At 43.0% G+C, this 19,864-nt stretch overlaps 1 protein-coding gene across 10 annotated transcripts; it reads left to right on the forward strand.

The window, feature by feature from the left end:
- Positions 1–680: 680 nt before the first annotated feature.
- ddx3xa (DEAD-box helicase 3 X-linked a) lies at positions 681–18,956 on the forward strand. Of its 10 annotated transcripts, XM_083921792.1 has the most exons (23): positions 681–814; positions 941–987; positions 3,675–3,726; positions 5,416–5,463; positions 6,460–6,519; positions 6,888–6,980; positions 7,078–7,149; positions 9,692–9,865; positions 10,170–10,293; positions 10,548–10,652; positions 10,867–10,966; positions 11,062–11,197; positions 11,346–11,443; positions 11,530–11,628; positions 11,737–11,897; positions 11,987–12,131; positions 12,999–13,143; positions 13,448–13,498; positions 15,174–15,355; positions 16,082–16,199; positions 16,288–16,441; positions 16,689–16,810; positions 17,450–18,956. In XM_083921792.1, the coding sequence occupies exons 2-23, from the start codon at positions 943–945 to the stop codon at positions 17,539–17,541; spliced, it is 2,376 nt and encodes a 791-aa protein (XP_083777918.1). In that variant the 5' UTR covers positions 681–814; positions 941–942; the 3' UTR covers positions 17,542–18,956. The 10 variants fall into 10 exon arrangements, with proteins under 10 accessions (XP_083777918.1, XP_083777921.1, XP_083777920.1 ...); XM_083921795.1 differs by having other exon boundaries at positions 687–987; positions 9,692–9,799; XM_083921794.1 differs by lacking the exon at positions 13,448–13,498 and having other exon boundaries at positions 687–987.
- The last annotated feature ends 908 nt before the right edge of the window (positions 18,957–19,864 follow it).

Here is a 19,864-nt window from a genome sequence, read left to right on the forward strand (position 1 = left end):
CAGACTATTTAAAAACCTAATCAGTAAGTAATCAGCTGGGAGAGTCAAATATGGGAATTAATGCAAAGACAAATATATTTTAAATTAGATTAAAATATAAATATAAATTAATGTCGAATTGTATGAGTTTTGGTGCATTTAACGGCACATTTTGTGCATTTATTTCCATATTTTAGCACATGTCACAGTCAGATAAAGCCTCATTTGCATATGCTATTTAACAACTTTAATATAAAGAAATGTGGTTTTATTTAAGTAACCAGCTGGGAAAGTCAAATATGGGAATTAAAACAAAGACAAATATATTTTAAATAAACAATTAAAATATAAATACAAATTAATGTCGAATTGTATGAGTTTTGGTGCATTTAATGGCACATTTTCTGCATTTATTTCCATATTTTAGCAAATGTCACAGTCAGATAAAGCCTCATTTGCATATGCTATTTAACAACTTTTAATCTAAATATTTTTTTTATTTAATTAATCATCAAGGAGAGTTTCACGGTGATATGTTAAAGTTAAATATATATTTACACCTCTGCTGTAATAAATGGCTTAATGTGTCAAACTGCTGCTTTTCCTTCACCAATCCGAGATGATAAAGCAAACATCGCGATACTTGCCCGTGAGCCCGCTGATATCTCGCGGTACCTGAGCCCTCGGTCTCTCACTCCACCACGGTCAACCCTGAAGACAGAGTTCCTCTCCCTCCGCTCCAACTATAATCATTTAAAACGGACTTTATATTTATAAGAAACGTCGTTTTATTTATTTGAAAGTGAACGTAACCGTCTAAGCTAACTTTTTACAGGTAACCGTTGGTTTCAACATCGTCATATTTGTACAGAAAAGGGGATTTAACTGCATTTAGCCGGCTCGAGCTAACAAAAGAAAATCCTTTTCTCTTCACAAATAATCCGCCATTAACTCTCTTTAGTTATGAGTCATGTGGTCGTTGATAATCCACACGGTCTAGATCAGCAGGTGAGTACTTTTAACTGCTTCATATTTGTCTTTTTGTCATATTAAATGTGGTTAATTTTGCCGTCACGCACATGTAGTTTCGACAGAGAAAAGAAGCTAAGTCGTTAGCTTCAAGCTAGGCTAACAAGCTAACGCTGCGGCTGCTAAAATGGAGGTTGTGACGTAGAGACGGTTGTGATGGCGGAGCTCGTGCCCACAGCCGCACTGTTAGTTCAGGTTTTGACTTTATAACATTAAAGGTGAACTTCAGTGTTGAAACCGTGTTAAATTGAAGTGTAACTCTCAGTATGTGGTGTTTTAATAAATGGAAGTTAGCGGGTTAGCTAGCTTGGATGCTCACGCCGGTCTCCTGCGACGTTAGCCGGCTAACGCTTCTCACTCGGGCCTCTTCAGCCTGAAACGTGGCGCAGGAGAAAATGTTGGCAGCCACCATTAATGTTTCTAACTTAGAAACGCTCTCCACTTAATAATACACCATTCAGGAGGTGCATCAAATTAAATTAGCTGTTTACTACAAGAACCAATGCATTTAATTTAAAAATATTATTCTGAGTGGTGCGTAACATTTACGCAATCACCTGCAGGTATTTATATTTTATATACTTTGCTCCATATAATGGTATTGTGTTTATTTGTGCATTTGCTATGCACAAACGCCAGCTCAAATTGCCAATATGTAATTTTATTATATACACGCAATAAAGTTTTACTACTTATTTATTGTGTAACTCCCGTTTCGTCAGCATTTACCCTGTTTGAGGGTCATAATACTTGTTTGTGGCCATGTTAGGTTGTTAGAAGTTAAACTAAAGCAAGTTTTTACTAAAACAAAGGGTGTTTTGGCCACTATCAATGTTTCTAACTTACAAACGCTCTCCACTTAATAATACACCATTCAGAGGGTGCATCAAATTAAATTAGCTGTTAACTACAAGAATCAATGCATTTAATTTAAAAATATTATTCTGAGTGGTGCGTAACATTTACGCAATCACCTGCACACATTTATATTGTATATACTTTACTTCATATAATGCCTCTTGTGTGTATTTCTGCATCCCCTATGTACACACGCCAGTTCTAATTCCTTATTTAATTTGTATTTATGGCAATAAAGTTGGTATTTACTCCTACTTTCATCAGTATTTACCCTGTTTGATGGCCATAATACTTGGTTGTGGCCATGTTAGTCTGTTAGAAGCTAAAGTTTTTATTAAAACAAAGGGTGATTTAGACACCATTAATGTTTCTAACTTACAAACGCTCTCCATTTAATAATACATCATTCAGGGGATGCATCAATTTAAATTAGCTGTTTACTACAGGCACCAATGCATTTTATTTAAAAATATTATTCTGAGTGGTGCGTAACATTTACGCAATCGCCTGCACACATTTATATTTTATATACTTTGCTTCAAGTGTGTATTTCTGCATCTGCTATGCACACACGCCAGCTCAAATTCCTTATTTAATTTGTATTTATGGCAATAAAGTTGGTATTTACTACTTACTTATTGTCGAACTCCCGCTTCGTCAGCATTTGGTGGTCAGATAATACTTGTTTGTGGCCATGTTAGGTTGTTAAAACTAAAGCATGGTTTAGAAAAACAAAGGGGTTTTCATCCGCTATCAATGTTTCTGAATTACAAATGCTCTCCACTTAATAATCGATCATTCAGGGAAAGTGTCAGTTTGAATGCACTTTCACTGCAAGCACCAATGCATTTTATTTAAAAAAAAAATCATTTGGTGCTGTAATTCTAACACATTTATATTTTATATTCTTCATTCATAACTTGTGAACTCTGCTTCTGATATAATGGTCTTGTGCTGCTTGTGTGTATTTCTGTATCTGCTATTCACAAACGCCAGGTCAAATTCCTTAAATATAATCTGATTATATACACGGCAACAAAGTTAATTCTTACTACTTACTCATTATTTACCTCCCTTTTGTTTTATCTGTTTAAATTTGTCACATTTGCCCCGTTTAACGGTCAGAACACATGTTAGGTTGTTAGTGGCTTAACCTAAAGCAAGATTTCGTAAAAATCACCGTTAATGATTCTGAATTAAAGGTTCTTGAGTCAATAAATCATTCAGGGAGCGAATCAATTTGAATCCACCAGGCTATTTCACTTGAATGCATTTTATTAATATTTTAAACCTGCCCAGCTGATTATTTGCATCAAGAAATCTTTTTTACATGTTCTATTTAAATTGGCAAATATGAAGAACTAAATACACAGAAATGCACCAACAATTGTATAGAAATTATGTAATAGCTATAATTTTGTCTTTTGACATTGGTATTCATATTTTTGTTGACCTTTTTAATGATTTGTTTCTTTGGGTTGATCTATTCTCCCTTTTATCAATATATCCATATGGGTTTTTCTTTTGTCGTCTCCTGTTCAGAGATTAAACACATGGTTGTGCCAGAATAGGCTGTTTAACCTAAACCAGAGCTATCACTACCATTGTAGTGGATAACAAAACACTAGAAGAGGAGAACTACTAAGTACTACAAGTAGAAGAGTTGCTTAACAGGTTTAATAAAGTTATGACGCTGTTGTAGTTCAAACTGTCATTGCATTGTTTGTCATCGCTAGTTTGAAAGCCGATGCTTGTCTGATAATGGGCCGTGTTGTATTCTTAAATGTTTGTTGTTTGTTTCCCTGCAGCTTGCTGTCCTAGACTTGAACTCTCCTGACGGCCAGGGCGGAGGAACCGGCAGTAAGTAAAGAAGCAGATTATATTTTAATGTGTCCATGTAAAGACCAGGAGTGTCAAGATACTAAGAATGACTTTCAGTTTAAGGTCATTGTTTCATTTAGGTTTTTGTTTTAAACATGTTTTTCCAGCATAGTAGAGACCATTGAGTCTTGATTCATAATGAACACATCATTGGTTTTATGCTCCGACAACGATCATTTTTAAATTCTACTTTAAAAAGAGAGGCTACACTGTGTTTAAGTGTGATAAGACTGCCTACATATATGTTTTAATATGCCACAAATCTAGGATCAAATTGCAGATTCTACTCTTGGTCTTGATCCGGGGTGCCCCGTCCTGCTCCTGGAGAGCTACGGCCCTGCGTGTTTTAGGTTTCTCTTGCTCTAACACACTTGAGTCTAACAATGTGATGTCATCAAGCAGCTAAAGCGTGTCACAGATTTGATAATCATTAGTCAGGTGTGTTGGAGCAGGAGAAACCTAAAACATGCAGGGCCGTAGCTGAGCAGGGGCAGGACGGGGCCCCCCTGATCTTGATAAGTTCAGTTCATCTTATTTGAGAAATGTAATCTTGTCACAAACCTGGTACATTAAATTACCCTCAGAGCCCCCTCAAGTAATTGTTTTTACAATTCAGTACTTTTGCATCGATTATGTTCAAGTTAATGATGTAATCTATTGTTTTTATTCTCCAGCAAATGAGAAATGTTACCTTTACAGAATTACAGGGAAATGGTCCTGTTGAAATGCTTTTATCTTTGAGGAAGTGTTTTTTACTGGACGCTGTAACGGCGCCTTTCTTTGAGTGCAGGTTTTTATATTTATAACGTCTTCAGTTTGTAAATAATACCAGGTTAGCTTTCAAATGAGCGATGCATCAATCTGATTATGACTCAAACGGCTGGATCAGGTATCGAGACAGAGGGCAAACCTAAAATCTTAAATTGTGTTGTTTATGTACTGGAAAGTAATTCCTGTGTAAGTTTTGACCAATTTGTTGCTGCTTTTAAAGGTTTTACACTTAAATTCAACAGGAAGTACAATTTAAGTTGTCTTTTTGTTTTTTTACCAAGTTGCTGGTGCACTTTTTATCATCTATGTACCTGTTTAAAAAAAATTAAATCTAAAGTTAGGAAGCTTGACGTGTCCTAGCACATATAAAAATCATGATCCCAGTTACCTCCACACTATGGGACATACCTGTTCATTAGACACTGACTCTAAGTGCCACTCTGTAGTGTTGTTGTAATACCAGAATTTTAAACTTAGTCACAAATACTTTTACAAAAAATATTTTTATACAAGTAGAAGACACCGACAAGAGGTCCTTCCTTTAATACCACAACAAAAAGGCCCCTGGTACGCCAAACTGGGTAGTTGTTTTTCCTGCTTTTCTTAATGAATCATCACAGAGCTGGATGAGAAAAAGCCATCAAAAACAAAACAGTTTATTTTCTTCCCTGTTTGATTTGTGCAAGCTTTGGTTGATAACCTGGTTTTAGCTCTGCTTTAACACTTAACAAATCCTAACGCATTTGAATATCATTTTAAAACGTGGTAGGCTTTGGGTATTGGCTGATACAGGGCACTATCTCTCTGAACCGTGACTTAAACCGTTGCATTGATGCACATGCTTTGACTGTTTATTGCACATGAGTTTTGACATGTTTTCCTCTTTCCTCCACCCAGGGCGTTACATTCCACCTCACTTGAGAAACAAAGATGCACCTAAAAACGGTGAGTTCCCTCTGAAGCTTTGACTGAGCCACACTCAGACCATCGGCACAGTTTTGACCTGTGTTCTTCCATCAGATCATGGGGAAATTTAGATAAAGCGAGAAAGACTGAAGCACTAATACTGAAGCTTCTGCGTATGATAGTTTATTTTGGCCTGGGTAAACTAAAGGGTAAGTGGTGCCGTTAAAAGGCTGCAGCCTGGAATCTTCACCCCAGACGAGGGATGGGAATCAACAACTGGTCACAGAATTGAATGGGAACCAGGCTTGTTTCTCTCTGAGATCCTTTTTGACGGTTCTTTATTGCGAAACAGTGACGTGAAACTCGTGTTTACGCTGCTGGTGACTTGCCCGACTGAGTCATGGTGGTGAGGAAGTCAAGATCCCAAGCAGTCGTTGCAGTAACATTAGACTCAGACAGGCTGAGTGGATTTTTCTTTGGAAAACCAAAATAAAGTATTATCATTTCATCTACACATTATTCAGACTTGGGTAATAAAACCTCTTCAGACACTGGAAATGCGTAGGAAACTTTTTCTTTCCTCACAAAAAATGATCAGGAATCAAACAGGGGATCAGTAAAGAGTCGGACTGATGAGCAGAAATGATAACGGCGCTCATGTTAATGTCGTATCAGTCCCATCGGAGCCTCAGACTGATCATAAGTGAGGCAAATTAAACAAATGTCTGATTTCAGTAACTTTTTCCAGTGGTAATTTTGCTGTTGGTTGCTCTGGGGGGAGGTGGAGTGGTTTGTTTGTAGCACTGAAAAGTATCTATAGACTCTTTTTAATGTTTTTGAAAGCAGGATGAGGTGGTTTTGAAGTGTTTCTCTCTCTTCTTGTACCTGTTAACCTCTAAAATACGTTAAATCAACACACGTGCTGTGCCTGTTGTAATTTACCAGATAATTCAATTAAAATTCTTGGATTATGTTACTGTGTCATTGTACACTTTGACGTTTTCTCTCTCGTTGTACTGTTTTCTTATTCCACAGCAGGAAATGGTTATTCCGCTGATAGACAGTGCGGTTATTCAGTGGCACCAGTAAATATCTGTAAGTCCCTTCTGTCTGCTTTCGCTGAGGGCAACCTGCATTTACAGATGCATGAAATAGCCATTTTACACACCAGCAAAGCCAGTGCAGGGGGGGAGGGGTGGAGCTGTACACCTCACAGTAAAAGTTAACGATGGGCTCATGATCACTGATGTGCTTCTCTCTGCTGGGACGCTTGCATTCACAATGAGTAATATGTTGTAGGTTATGGGGCAATTTGATGTAAGCGTATGCTTGCTGGGTTAATGCTTTTGTTAACTACAGTGTTAACGTCTTAATCTTTTGAATATGCACATGATAAAGTCATTAAAATGATCTTTTTCCTACTGTATATGCACGCCCTTATTTCACCTGCAATATCCCCAAAGTTCCTCCTAAGCAGTACCCGCAACCATGGCAGGCAGAGTGTCAGCAAAGACAAGGAAATAACTATACTGCAGGATGGGATGGCTGTAAGATTGGTAACTACTAGTGTAGAGACAAGCCCCACACTCATACTGCATGAGCCAGTAATTCTGGGTGAGTCTTTTTATAGCCTGCTTCCCTACCTTTGCTCAGGTTACCCAAGACTGGCCCCTCAAGAGCTTGCCCTTTACCATGCCTACAGTGGGGGTTGGCGAAACAAATGTGGTATACCTTGACCTCTACCTGCATGCCAAGCCATCTACTTGTTGGCAGAGTTTCCTAGTGTATATATAGCTAAACACTGGGGCAGAATCAACGTGCCCTTGCTTTGTCATGGTCACTTGGAAAAAAAGCAGCAGAAATCTGGGCCTAACACAGCATTTGTCAAAGCTTGCAAACCAAGTTGCTTATGTGATAATGATGCATGGACGGTGCCTTCAGAGCTGCACTGCATCACAAGTGGCTGTCTTACTAATAACCAGACAATGTCAGCAGTTAAACACCAAGGATATAATGCCTCTTTTGCATTGTTCAAACATTCAAACCCATTAACTTCTTAGTTGCAGTATTGAAATCAAAGATTTTATTGAGCAAAGACATTAAGCTGCGTTGACACAACTCAACAAGAAACGGCCACTAGGCTAATTTATGCAAATCCACCCCCCTAAGCAGCCCTAGGCTTCATCCACACTACTACGTTTAAAAACACGCTTTTCCTACATTTGAGTCACACTCCGGACATTTCTTGGCCCCTAAAACGGAGACATTTGGAAATGCTGCTGAGCCCGTTATTAGTTTGAGAAGTCTAGGGTTGTGTTTTAGTCTGGACAAGCAGGAACAGATGTTTGTGACACCGACACCTGTGTCAGTCAGTCAGTCTGATCAGTTAGGTAGGCTGCCTTTTGTAGATTAATCCTCTGTGTTGGGGCCCCTTTTCTATTGCCATGGCTTCCTCCTGTGATGGATAACGCTCCCGTCACCACTCCCAATCTGTTTTCCACCGCGGTTACCGCCTTATACTCATGTGACATCTTCATTCTCACCATTATCGTCCTTGCTCCGAAACATTTCCTGTACTTTCAATCGCAGGGCAACATCAGACAGTCCTGTTTACACCTCCACGTATGTCCAATGAATGGTCATGTGATAGGTTATACGGCGTGTTTAGCTAAAACACTTCTGCTTTTTGGAATGAAAACTTAGTTGTGTGGATGTGAGCCCAAGGTGAAACACAAGAATTGTTCTTTAGGTTAGCAAACTGTCCAAAGGCTGAAAGGCTTCTTGCAACATGTAGGCTGGTCTTTGGAGTTGCTTGCACAGCAACCCAAATCTGCACAACTTCAAACTATGTGGTCATTTGCTGCCTGGAGTGTGGCTGACCTGATGGCATCAAAAGACTCACCTGGAATTTGAGACTGTGCTCGGGGATATATTCTCCTTTCTAAGCAGTGTTGGATTCACCAAACCATACCGTCATAGGTGTAAACACACACCAACTTGACAGTCCAATAGCGTTGTTTAGTTACATGTTAACAGGTTTTCAATTCAGACCACCGTCCCTGTAGTGTTTGCCAAATTTGTTTGTTTTCCCTTTTGTTATTTTAACACCACAACTTGCGTAACACACGAGCTAAACACTACTCAGCCCCAAGTGATGTGGTCAATCCAACATTGCTTTTATGTTTGGTGGTTATGATTCATCACTGCAGCCATTTTAACATCAAGAGTGAGCTTTGCAAATCCATTTGTGACGTGCATTGCTTTATTCTTTTATTTTGGTGGTTTGATATAAACCAACATCTCCTGCGTTAGTCACTCAGAAAGTTATACAGTTTTCTAGACACCTCCCATGAAGAGTTTCCAAGCCCTTCAGTGCCGTTAACAGAAGGATTATGATGCGTCTTGATCCTTTTTCCTTCAAGCCGAAATGCTTTGATTCACCGTCTTTGAAGCCAGGGGCCGCCATTTGGATTGTGTCCATCTGCAGCGACTCATGCTCAGCCAACATCAACACTCAAGACGTAGCCTAAGAGCGCGGACGTGACACATATGGTCGTAACGTTTAACCAGTTGGTTGAGCCTTGGCGAACACACAGCCCCGTCTTTTTACAGGTGATCATAATGGTGAGGATTCAGTTTTGAATTTCAGACTTTTCTGCACTGAGACAAAACCTTACAAGAGAGAATTATGGACTCGGTTTTTGGAACTTGCGCATCCTTTTTCTTGCGCTGGAGGTCGCCCCCCTTGGTCGGACTATAGGTCGTATGAAAGATAAGATGTACGTAGACCACCATCCTGCACCAAAAGATCCCCTGAGCGACGCCACCCCTAATTTCTAGCGCCCTCTGCTGTGACCCGCCAACAACGCAGCTCCAGTTATGTCACGCATGTCATGCCCCATAGCTCAGCCTTGGTACAGACTTATCATGCTACCGAAATAACGAGTGGGTTGGTTGTTGTTATAAGAACGACTGGATTTGGTTCATTCTACCAAAAACCTTTGATTTCTCTGCATTTATTCTGGTGTAAAACTGTTGCAGCATTTTTCTTCTGGGTAGTTGTGTGAGCTTTTAGTTCAGATCCTAGTCTCCTCTGGAGTTGCTTGCTTCCCACCTGTCGGCAAACCAGGCTAAAAATAGGCCAGTCACTTGAAGAGGGACTCATGGTTAGTGAGGCGCGCAGCCAAATGTGTTCTTGTTTACTGACACACATGGATAACCTTAGCCTCTTGCTAAGTTTTCTTTTTATTTTATTTTTTCGGTGAAGATTCACCTGGATGGGACGGCGGACGCAGCAATGGATTTGTGAATGGTTACCACGACAACCGTACAAACGGTGGCTTTGGAGGACGAGGACCCCCTCGCAATGATAGAGGTGGGCGTGGCGCCTACCGTGGTAACAGGGGCGGAGGCTCGTTTAATCAACCATTACAAAATGCAGGTGGGGTAACCCTGTCATGCCTTAACATGTCTAACTGTAGCCCCGAGTTTTTTTTTTTTAGCCTGACAGTGTAGTTAAAGATGGAAACACGGCCCTCCCCCACCCAGTTTATACAGCTGTTACAACATCAGTTACTCTACATGGTAATAATGGATGTGCAGTCTGTTATAAATGACTTATAACATTAGCAGTGCAGTTTAGGGGATTGATCATAGCTCCACTTTTGGTAAGAAAGTGTCCATTTGATAACATCCGACTTGCACAAAGGTGGTGTCGCTGACGGGTTGTTATCCGTTCATCACAGGGTTTGGCGGTGAGGGCAACTGGGGTGGAGCTCCCAGGGATGCCGCCTACAACAGCTTTGGTGGACGCAACGACAGATCAAAGTCTACCTTCTTCAACGACCGTGGTGCCAGCTCCAGGGGAAGGTCTGCAATCTTTGTCTTAATGTTTTAAAATGAAGCAGTAAATGCATTCTGAATGTCTTATTTTATCATTTTTATGGTGACTTTGAGCATTTCCATTGGTTTATTTGTATTGCAAATAAATTGTTTTAGCCAAATTTAGCCACTGAGGTCTTCACCTAGCTTAGTACTTTAGCTTTCTTAATGTGCTGTTGTATTGAATCAGAGATGGAAGGGTTTCTTTCTGCTCCGCGCTCTAACGCACTGCATCTCCACAGATACGAGCGCGGGGGCTTTTCCGGTGGAGGAAACAACCGCTGGCAGGACGAGTCCAGAGAGGAGGATTGGTCCAAGCCCACGGCTCCCAACGACCGCCTGGAGAAGTAAGTTCCCAATCAGGAGGGCGTGTTTTAAGCAGACGGGGGCAGTCGCTTTAAATAAGTGTTTTTGCGTTCTCAACTTGGAGCAGAATAGCCAGCTTGCTAAACCCGTTCTGCCGGATCGGGGCCTGAGGCAGATTTTTTGCATACAAATGACAAAACTGCGATCATGTATTTTGCGTTTGACCTCAATTTCTGCAATTTTTTTATTTTCTAGTGAGCTTTTCGCTGCAAGCAACACTGGGATCAACTTTGAGAAATACGACGATATTCCCGTGGAGGCCACTGGAAGCAACTCCCCTCCCCACATTGAAAGCGTAAGTGCTTGCGTATTCGATAGCAGTGTTATTAAAACAGCCAACCTATGTCTAAATTCTAAGGTTTTAATATAACTTGTGTGATTACTCGGTAGTTCCATGATGTCGACATGGGGGAGATTATTATGGGGAACATCGGCCTGAGTCGCTACGATCGTCCTACACCAGTTCAGAAGTACGCTATCCCCATCATCAAGTCCAAGAGAGACCTGATGGCTTGCGCCCAGACTGGTGAGTGTTTCTGTATATTCCTAGTGTGTGGATTTGACACTTAAGTAGATCATCCAGCCCTTTACTGGTTTATTTTTCTACATAGAAAACATCACTACGTTTTAGGAAGTGTAAACGTACTGTACGTGTAACCCTCGCTGTGTTTCAGGCTCCGGTAAGACCGCTGCTTTCCTGCTGCCGGTGCTGAGTCAGATCTACAGCGAAGGGCCAGGAGATGCTCTGCAGGCCGCTAAGAACAGTGGACAGGTACAGGGGAAAGGCAATGCACAACTGAACACACCCTGCATTACTATTTGATTTGTGCTAATCAACATTTTATCTTTGATGCTCAGGACAATGGAAGGTACGGCCGCCGTAAGCAGTACCCCATCGCTCTCGTCCTGGCTCCCACCAGAGAGTTGGCTTTGCAGATCTATGACGAGGCGAGAAAGGTGAGCTCCGTCCAAGCGTCTGAGTAACTGTACCTGACACTGTTATAGAACACAACAGTGCGCTTAAACATTGAAGCTTAATCGTTTCCGTTTCTTCCTACGTCTTAGTTTGCCTACCGCTCACGCGTGCGTCCCTGCGTGGTCTACGGCGGCGCTGATATCGGCCAGCAGATCCGCGAGCTGGAGAGAGGCTGTCACCTGCTTGTGGCCACACCTGGACGTCTGGTGGATATGATGGAGAGGGGAAAGATCGGTCTGGACTATTGCAAGTCAGTATAATACTGTTCCTTTTTCATTATTGAAACGGCTTACTCCAGTCTGTATTTGTTGTGTAATTTAATATGAAATGTGTCGGCAGCTTCTTGGTGCTGGATGAGGCTGACCGCATGTTGGACATGGGTTTCGAGCCACAGATCAGACGCATCGTGGAGCAGGATACGATGCCACCTAAGGGCATCCGCCAGACCATGATGTTCAGCGCTACCTTCCCTAAGGAGATCCAGGTTGGTTGGACAGTCTACATGTATACAGAATTTTACTCAGTGTAATAAATATCAGAATCAGGGGTTCTGTTAAATTTTTTCATGCCTTTATTATGCTGGGGCAGTTGGAGATTGACAGGAAAGGGGAGGCGACATGCAGCAAAGGGTCGCAGATCGCAGTCGAACCTGGGGCCACTGAATCAAGGACTTTTAGTCTCCCAGTTGTTCGCGCCTGCTCGATCAACTGGGCGCATCCGTATCTGTTTTTTGACCGGGAAAATCTGTTGTAGTTCGATGGTCCTGAATTTATAAGCTAATAGCGTCATTTTGCTGGAGAGTCTATCAACAGAACTTAGGGCGCACTTGGACTGTCCTCCCGCACCGGGTCAAAACTGATTTTTTTGGGTCATGCCTAGTGCGTTGGACCAGTGTGAGTGCACCCGCTCCGCGCATAATTGCGGCCAGCTGGCCGTCCGCGGCCCGTCTGAGAGAGGTGGGCTTTTGTAGAGCGCGTTTGCACATGTACGAGCACGAGTGTGCGCAAGTGTACGAGCACGAGGCCTACGATGTGATGACGAATGGACAGCAAGAGGCATTTGCGTGAGGCCTAGGTAGTGTGAGTACAAACAGGCCTGGGGCGCGGGGGGAGAGGGAGGGGGGACAAGTACCCTAAAGCCCGGGGCGCGGTGCGGAATGACAGTGTGAGTGCGCCCTTATATTATTTGGAAAACTACTATCAGCAAGTAGCGGACTTTACAAAATTATAAATGTCCTCTCCTTGATGGCGTCATTCTTTAGCTGCTAAATAAATAGGTTATATTTCTCCTGATTGTGAACCTACGGGTTCCCAATGTCCTTGACACTTACCTGTTTGATCTGTTTGCGTAGATTCTGGCCCGTGACTTCCTGGAGGACTACATTTTCCTGGCCGTGGGCCGTGTTGGTTCCACTTCAGAAAACATCACCCAGAAGGTGGTCTGGGTGGAGGACAACGACAAGAGGTCCTTCCTCCTTGACCTGCTCAATGCCACAGGTGAGAAACTCAAACTCTAATAAGAAGGGTCTAGTGCCTCCTAATGAAGGTCACATTGGGATCTGATCCATCATTGTGTGTGTCAGTCTGCCCCATATTGAGCTAATATTGACTTTGCTACATGTCTGCTAACGTATGTTCATTAGAATTTACAGTGAAAGATAATTAAAATGTCATACAGGGGTGAGCAGTCACTGAAATAACTTGCCGTGTTTAAGGCGTCTGCTTCTCACAATGATCTGAAGTTGTTGTATCTGTGTGCTGAGAAGCCCCACGTTTACTGGCCGGTTTGGTTTTATCTTAGTTATTCCCAGTGAGGTTCAGGAAAATGTGACAGAGCCCCCAGAGAAGCCCGGTAAGTGTGAATATATCATAATTTCACTCTTGACCCTCAAGCCAGAGACATCACATCCCACAGCTCATCCTGTCCCTCTGCTCCCCCAGCTGACACGCTGCCTCCGTTTTTGTTTTTCCTTTCATTTCCAGTAAGAGCTTTTAGGACCAACACGGTTTTCCTTACACTGTATAGACTGTGCTGTTGACTCAAATCTCCTCCCTGTTGAAAAGGGAGTCCTCCTCGGCCGTAGTTGGTGTGTTAACGGCTCAAAATGACCACGTTGGCTGGTTGTCATGGAGAGTTATGCACACAGTGTCCATACGTTTAAACACTATCAGTTTGTGCCCCATGATTAAGTGAGCAGACGATACAATCTAGAACTTTAATATTAGCGTATTGTGGGGTTTTTAACGGTGTGTTGAGCAGGGTTGGGCGATGTTAAAATTTTCCAACCGTCAGCTAAGCCATCGGTGGTTGCTGAGATGTGTTTGAGCAACAAGTTTGTTCCACTATGTTACAAAATAAAGCCTCAAACAGTCAAGAGAAGTCATGTTCTTAAACTTGTACACCTGTACAGCCTCTGAATTCAAGTTTCTCTTGTAAGACGTTAGCAAAACACGCTTCGTTCAAACTGCACGGTAACTTAATAAAACCTCTAAAAAAAACATCATTTTGCCTTTCCACCGTTCCAGCATTTCACCAACTCTGCGAGTTTAGGATGAACATGAAAATAAGCCGGTTCTAAGCCACGGTTTCCCACGCTGTCTTAAGAGCGACAGCGCGGTCTTCAGGGGTACAAGGGAGGACGAGTAAAAACATTCCCCGACCCTGGTGTTGAGCCATCTTCAGCCATGTCTGCTCATTGCTGGTGTTGTATAGAAGTTTTGTAACTGGACTCTACCTCTAAAGGAAGCAACACACCGCGCTTTTGTTCTGTTTTAATCTGTTAATCCACGGACGGCCTTGGTGAAAGCTCACACTTTGACTGTTGGGTAAAGAGGCTTAGTGGTGGTCGACTGCATGAAGATGGCGGCCCAAATGTCCCGTTTCCATCTAATCAATTAAGCGAGTCTTATTGGGCTCATGTGGGAGTTTTTACTCACTGGCGTTATTAATATTTAGTGATATGGACGGGGTGGAGCTATGATGGATGTTAACCGGCTTGTGCCCGAGTGCATTAGCTGCAAATGGTGCGCCTTGGAACGGCCTGTCCTATCCCGTCTTCCCTTAGCCATTTTTATTATCTCAAGCTTTTATTTTGAAAGCCATTAATGCCAAATAGCTGCACCGTCATATACTATATTTAAATTGTTTAAACTAGGGACATCCCACGCCAATACATCCCTAGTTTAAACACTGTTCAGGTCCCGTCTCTGTGCTCTGCAGATAACCTGAAGCCCAGGCGGTTAATGGTTCATTAATGGTCGTCAGTAATCGTTCAGCTTTTTTATCCAACCCATTTTTCCATTTCCAAGTTGTCATTTAGACTTTTATTTTGTTTTACATCATGATCTTGTCGTTGCTTTCCTTTTTTAGCGTGACTTTAAGTTCCTGCTCACATCTTTTTAGTCACAACCCCTCATCCATGCCCTCGTCATCAGTCATCAATGATTCCTATCTCTTTCTCTCCTTCCGTGCTCTTTATCCTGCTGTCCTCCCTTTGTGTCTCGTCCTCTTGTTTCCCGCTGCACAGGCAAAGACTCGCTGACTCTGGTGTTCGTGGAAACCAAGAAAGGAGCCGACGCTCTGGAAGACTTCCTCTACCACGAGGGCTACGCCTGCACCAGCATCCACGGAGACCGGTCCCAGAGAGACAGAGAGGAAGCTCTGCATCAGTTCCGGTCTGGGCGCTGCCCCATCTTGGTGGCTACAGCTGTAAGCGGACCTAAGTTTTAACCTTTTGGGGGGTTCGGGGGAGGTGTTCCTCTCTTGCACCATATGGCACGTCTTTCTAGCGATTTCAGACTTTACCGTCCCTTGGCAATGTCACACTGGCAGCCAGTCAAATCGAGCAAGAGGCAAACTTTACTACTGTTAAATGACGGATGCAGACCGCCTGCTGGTGTGGAGTTATTTCCTCATACATTTGCACAACAGACGTACTTGTTGGTCACCGGTTGTGGTCCGTGCGGTGTGAGACACAGGCGACACAACAGTCAACCTTCATCATCCGCAGTTCTTTGACGCCTGGTTGCAGTTTCTTTAGGCTTAAAATCTGATCTGAGTGGCTTCTCTCAGATTTCTGATGATCCAGTAACATCTTTCATCTGCTCTACGGTTTTAAATATAACGTTTTTAATGTTTCCCTCTGGGTCGTATGAAGAAGCTTGAGTATGCTAAATATTACAGCGTCATAAAGAAGAGCCAGATTTGTTTTGGATCCAGTTCCAGGTCGACAAACACGAATTTGATTTTGAGATCAAAGCCACACGGTTTTAAAAGATATGCCTACGAATATGATCGTTTTTTGTTTGTTTGAATCACATTTGAGGGGAAACTGCTGAACATTGTCGGATTTTATCAGCTGTTGCTAACTTAAGTGGTCAGAATGATAAGTTGTTCTGTGGTCTCACAGTCTTTGTATATTTTGTCATTTCTCAGGTGGCTGCCAGAGGTTTGGACATCAGCAACGTGAAGCACGTCATTAACTTCGATTTGCCCAGTGACATCGAGGAATACGTTCACCGTATTGGCCGTACGGGACGTGTGGGCAACCTTGGTACGGAACATTTCTCTTTAACTAAAACGGTTGTTTTGATGTCTGTCCTGTACCTCTTTTCACTAACTCTTTATAATCTTTTACGCAGGTCTGGCCACGTCGTTCTTTAACGACAAAAACAGCAACATAACCAAAGATTTGCTGGACATTTTGGTGGAGGCCAAGCAGGAGGTTCCCTCCTGGCTTGAAAGCCTCGCCTACGAGCACCAGCACAAGAGCACGACCCGTGGACGCTCTAAGAGGTAACTGTCTCCTGCAGAGAGGGGCGTGATAAAGCGATTACCAGCCGTTATGAGGGAACAAGATATTTTAAAAGTATTTTACATGTGAAGAGTTCCCCTTTGAGTAATTAGCGGCAACAAATGTGTCTCCGTATCTAACTGCTTGTAGGATAAACGCGTGAACCTGCTGGGTTAAATGAGTCTTTCACCACTTCTGATCTGTAACTTGCTCCTTAAGAAAGTGTCTAACAAGCGTACATGTGTCTAGGTTCTCTGGTGGTTTCGGAGCTAGAGATTACCGTCAGACGCCTGGTGGCACTGGAAACTTCACCAGCAGCCGTGGCGGGCGTAGCACTGGAGGCCATGGAGGAAACCGTGGCTTTGGAGGAGGTAAGAACCAAATTCCACCAACCTTTTTATCTGTGCTTCATTTTGGTGTAGGTTCGGCTGACGGATGAACAGTGCAGGTGTAAAACCACCAAACACGTAGCCGAGTTTGAACGTAACTCTGATCCTAGTCAGAGTTGTGCGCTGTGAACATTGCAACTTAACACTTGTTAAAGGTTCAGTTTAAGAATTAAGTCCTCTATAAATTACAGCTGTCATGGTGCAAAGTTTCGGCACGTGAGATAACTTTATATATATTTAGGACTCTTCCCCTGAGCGTAGAGGATCACCGACCTGCTGCTGGCAGCTGAACGCGACCGTGTCTGACACTAAGATTAGTTCGGCAGTGTATGCGACGATATTTTGGAGTTAACCCCGATGCAACCAAACATCGACAAGCTTCGTATCAGACAAACTGTTTAGTAACTGTACGCCCTAACTCAAGAGAGAACGGTTGCAACAGGCTGCAGAATCTCTTCTATGCAAGAACTTTCAATGTTCAACGACTGCAACATTACTGCAACCACAACTCCTTGACGCTCACACACTTATGTGGCACAAAACAACCCTAGAAACGAGCGTCAGTTTGATTAAAAGTACTGACTGTTGCTCCATGGACTGACCTGACGCTGTGTCTCGCAGGTGGCTTCGGCGGCGGCGGCAACTTCTACAGCAACGACGGCTACGGAGGAAACTACAGCCACTCTGGGAGTGTGGATTGGTGGGGCAACTAGTCGCCATAGGAATAGGTTGCCACGTCAACCCAACCCAATGGAAACCACATGTTAACTTAAGCCAGACCATAACAACCCTCCCTGTGTAGCTTCACTGACACACAGTACATTACCAACCCTGGTTCTCTGCCATTCGCTTCTCTCACAAAGGAAGTGCAGCACGACGCAAAGGAGAGTCACCAGCACGTGCAACGCACCGGAGAGCGCAGAGATTCGCACACCTCAGAGTGAGCATGGATGCTGACGTGCATTGTCCGATAGCAACTTCGGGCTTTTCATTGTTTGAAGTATTTTTGTTCTTTTTGTGAAGAAAAAAAAAAAAAAAAAACCCTAAATCGAAATAACCTGAGGATCATTTGTATGTTAATGTACTGTGCCTTTGGAATTTAGACAGGAAATCTGTGTTTTCATTTCACCAGATGAACATGGCCAAGAGCTCTAAATTTGATTTTACTCTTTTATTTGGTGAATAAATATTAGAAAGGTACAATAAGCTTGGACTTAATCAAACCTTGGCAAACACTGGGGTATTGTGGCTCTGAGTCATGATTCCATTTGAACTTCAAATTTCGTGCAGGAACATCATGTAGCCTTTTCTATAGTCAAAACCGCTGACAGAGCGTCGCTGCGCCCGACACGACCCGGGCCTCTCTGTCCAGCAGCCGTATTTTAACCCTAAGGGACAAAGTTACATTTAGTTTTCCTTTCTTTTCTCGCTCACTCTATCCTGGACCGGCTCCTTTTTATGGATATGATAGTCTTTGAAATAGCCATTCCTATTGTAATCTTAAGCAACACGTGAGTCATTAAGCTCGGCGCCAACGCTCGCCGACGCTTCAAACCAGAATAATCACTGCTGGAACTTGTTACTCCACATTTTTCAATTGACTCGACAGTGTTAACGGCAGCTAGCGTGCTACCGAGCGCTAGCTACGCTAAGTGGGCGGTGTTTTTTGTTTCTTTTTACTTGAGACATTTTTGGTGCAGGTGTGTGCGGAATCGAAAAGCCGAGTTGGTCTTTTTCGGTTTTTGAATTGTTTCTCTACAAATATGTATCAAAACAAAAAATGCCTGCCATCTTGAAAGTGAAGTTCAACATGGCTGCATAAAGGACCACAGCATCGGGGGGGCACAGCGTGGTGTTAGTGTTTACTGAATCGACCGGCGACCACGGGGCCCAGATGGTATTCTAACGCTTGCAAGTGTTTTGTTTTTTGGTCAAGGAGGAAAGACACGTGAACTGAGTCGCAGGCTTAACTTAATTACAAACGTTTTCTCTTTTCAAGCTGCGTTGGAGGCAGGGTTCATCTTTAAGAGACAGGCATTTAAACGATCACGGAGGTTTAGCGACTAAACGGAGCCGAGGTAGAGCAGCTCTTCGAACCACAGGGAGGGGGGTTAGGTTAGTGGTGGACAAAGGGGGGGGGGTAGGCGCGGGGCTTTCAGTGCACCCACCGCCGTCGCCAGTGGCTTCAGTCTGCGTCGCTGCGGCAGCGTAGACTCTGGAGGTGCGTCCACTTCCGTCTGGAACATTAAAAGTTAACTGTCAGGTCCTCTAGGAGTTAATCTGGCTCTTCCTCTCAAAGAGGAGCAGCCGTCGAGAGGAGGGGAGACGGAGCGTCCGGCTCTCGCGTCGCTCCCGATCTCCTCCATCGGGTGTGTTGTGCCTTGAAACCTTTTTTTGTTTTGTTTTGTTTCTTTTTTGTTTTCGTTTTAGAAATTGAATAAAACGCGGATGCACTGACGGTGTCGAGAACTTGAGATTTGAATGGTGCTACTCGATTGGAGGCGCGCGGGCCCTCGTGCGTCGTCGCGCCCGTCGAGTTTTACAAAAAAGTTGTTTTATTGCACATCTAGAGTTTTATAGAGATGTCTTGGATACGTGTCCTTAAGCTTCCAAATATTGTGTGTGAGGAGATGGCGACGAAACGCAGCTTGTTTACAAAAGGGGACGGGTTCTCAACGTTTAAACCAGGATTCATTTGGGACCAGGGGATTTAGCAGTCGGGGGGGAATTTAGCCATTTGCACAGATTTCTAGATTCTACTTTTGCTGCTAGTTTTTGTGTAATTTATTAAGCATTTTTGACAAATATTTATTTTTGTAAGCCTCAAAGTGATTCTTTGAAAGTTTCAGAAACTTGACCAAAAGACAGTACAAAAAACACTGGCACTTGAATGTTGAATGTCACCTGTATGCGTGAAATTTATATATTTCGGGGTAGTGTGAGCTTTTTAATGTTTAAGATACATTGGACTCAGTAAATAATATCCACAGCTGTCTCGGGGGGGGCCTCCTCAGGGGCCACTCATCTGATTGGGCG

The sequence above is a fragment of the Echiichthys vipera genome, assembly GCF_963691815.1.
Source record: "Echiichthys vipera genome assembly, chromosome: 10".
In the NCBI taxonomy this organism is placed as follows: Eukaryota; Metazoa; Chordata; class Actinopteri; order Perciformes; family Trachinidae; genus Echiichthys; species Echiichthys vipera.

Excerpts from the sequence above, each read along its gene's own strand:
- ddx3xa (XM_083921792.1), top strand. The coding sequence starts at position 943 with ATGAGTCATGTGGTCGTTGATAATCCACACGGTCTAGATCAGCAG. Across the intron at positions 7,150-9,691 it reads GGGTTGGCGAAACAAATGTG|ATTCACCTGGATGGGACGGC; the intron begins GTATACCTTGAC and ends TTTTCGGTGAAG. Across the intron at positions 11,629-11,736 it reads TCTATGACGAGGCGAGAAAG|TTTGCCTACCGCTCACGCGT; the intron begins GTGAGCTCCGTC and ends CCTACGTCTTAG.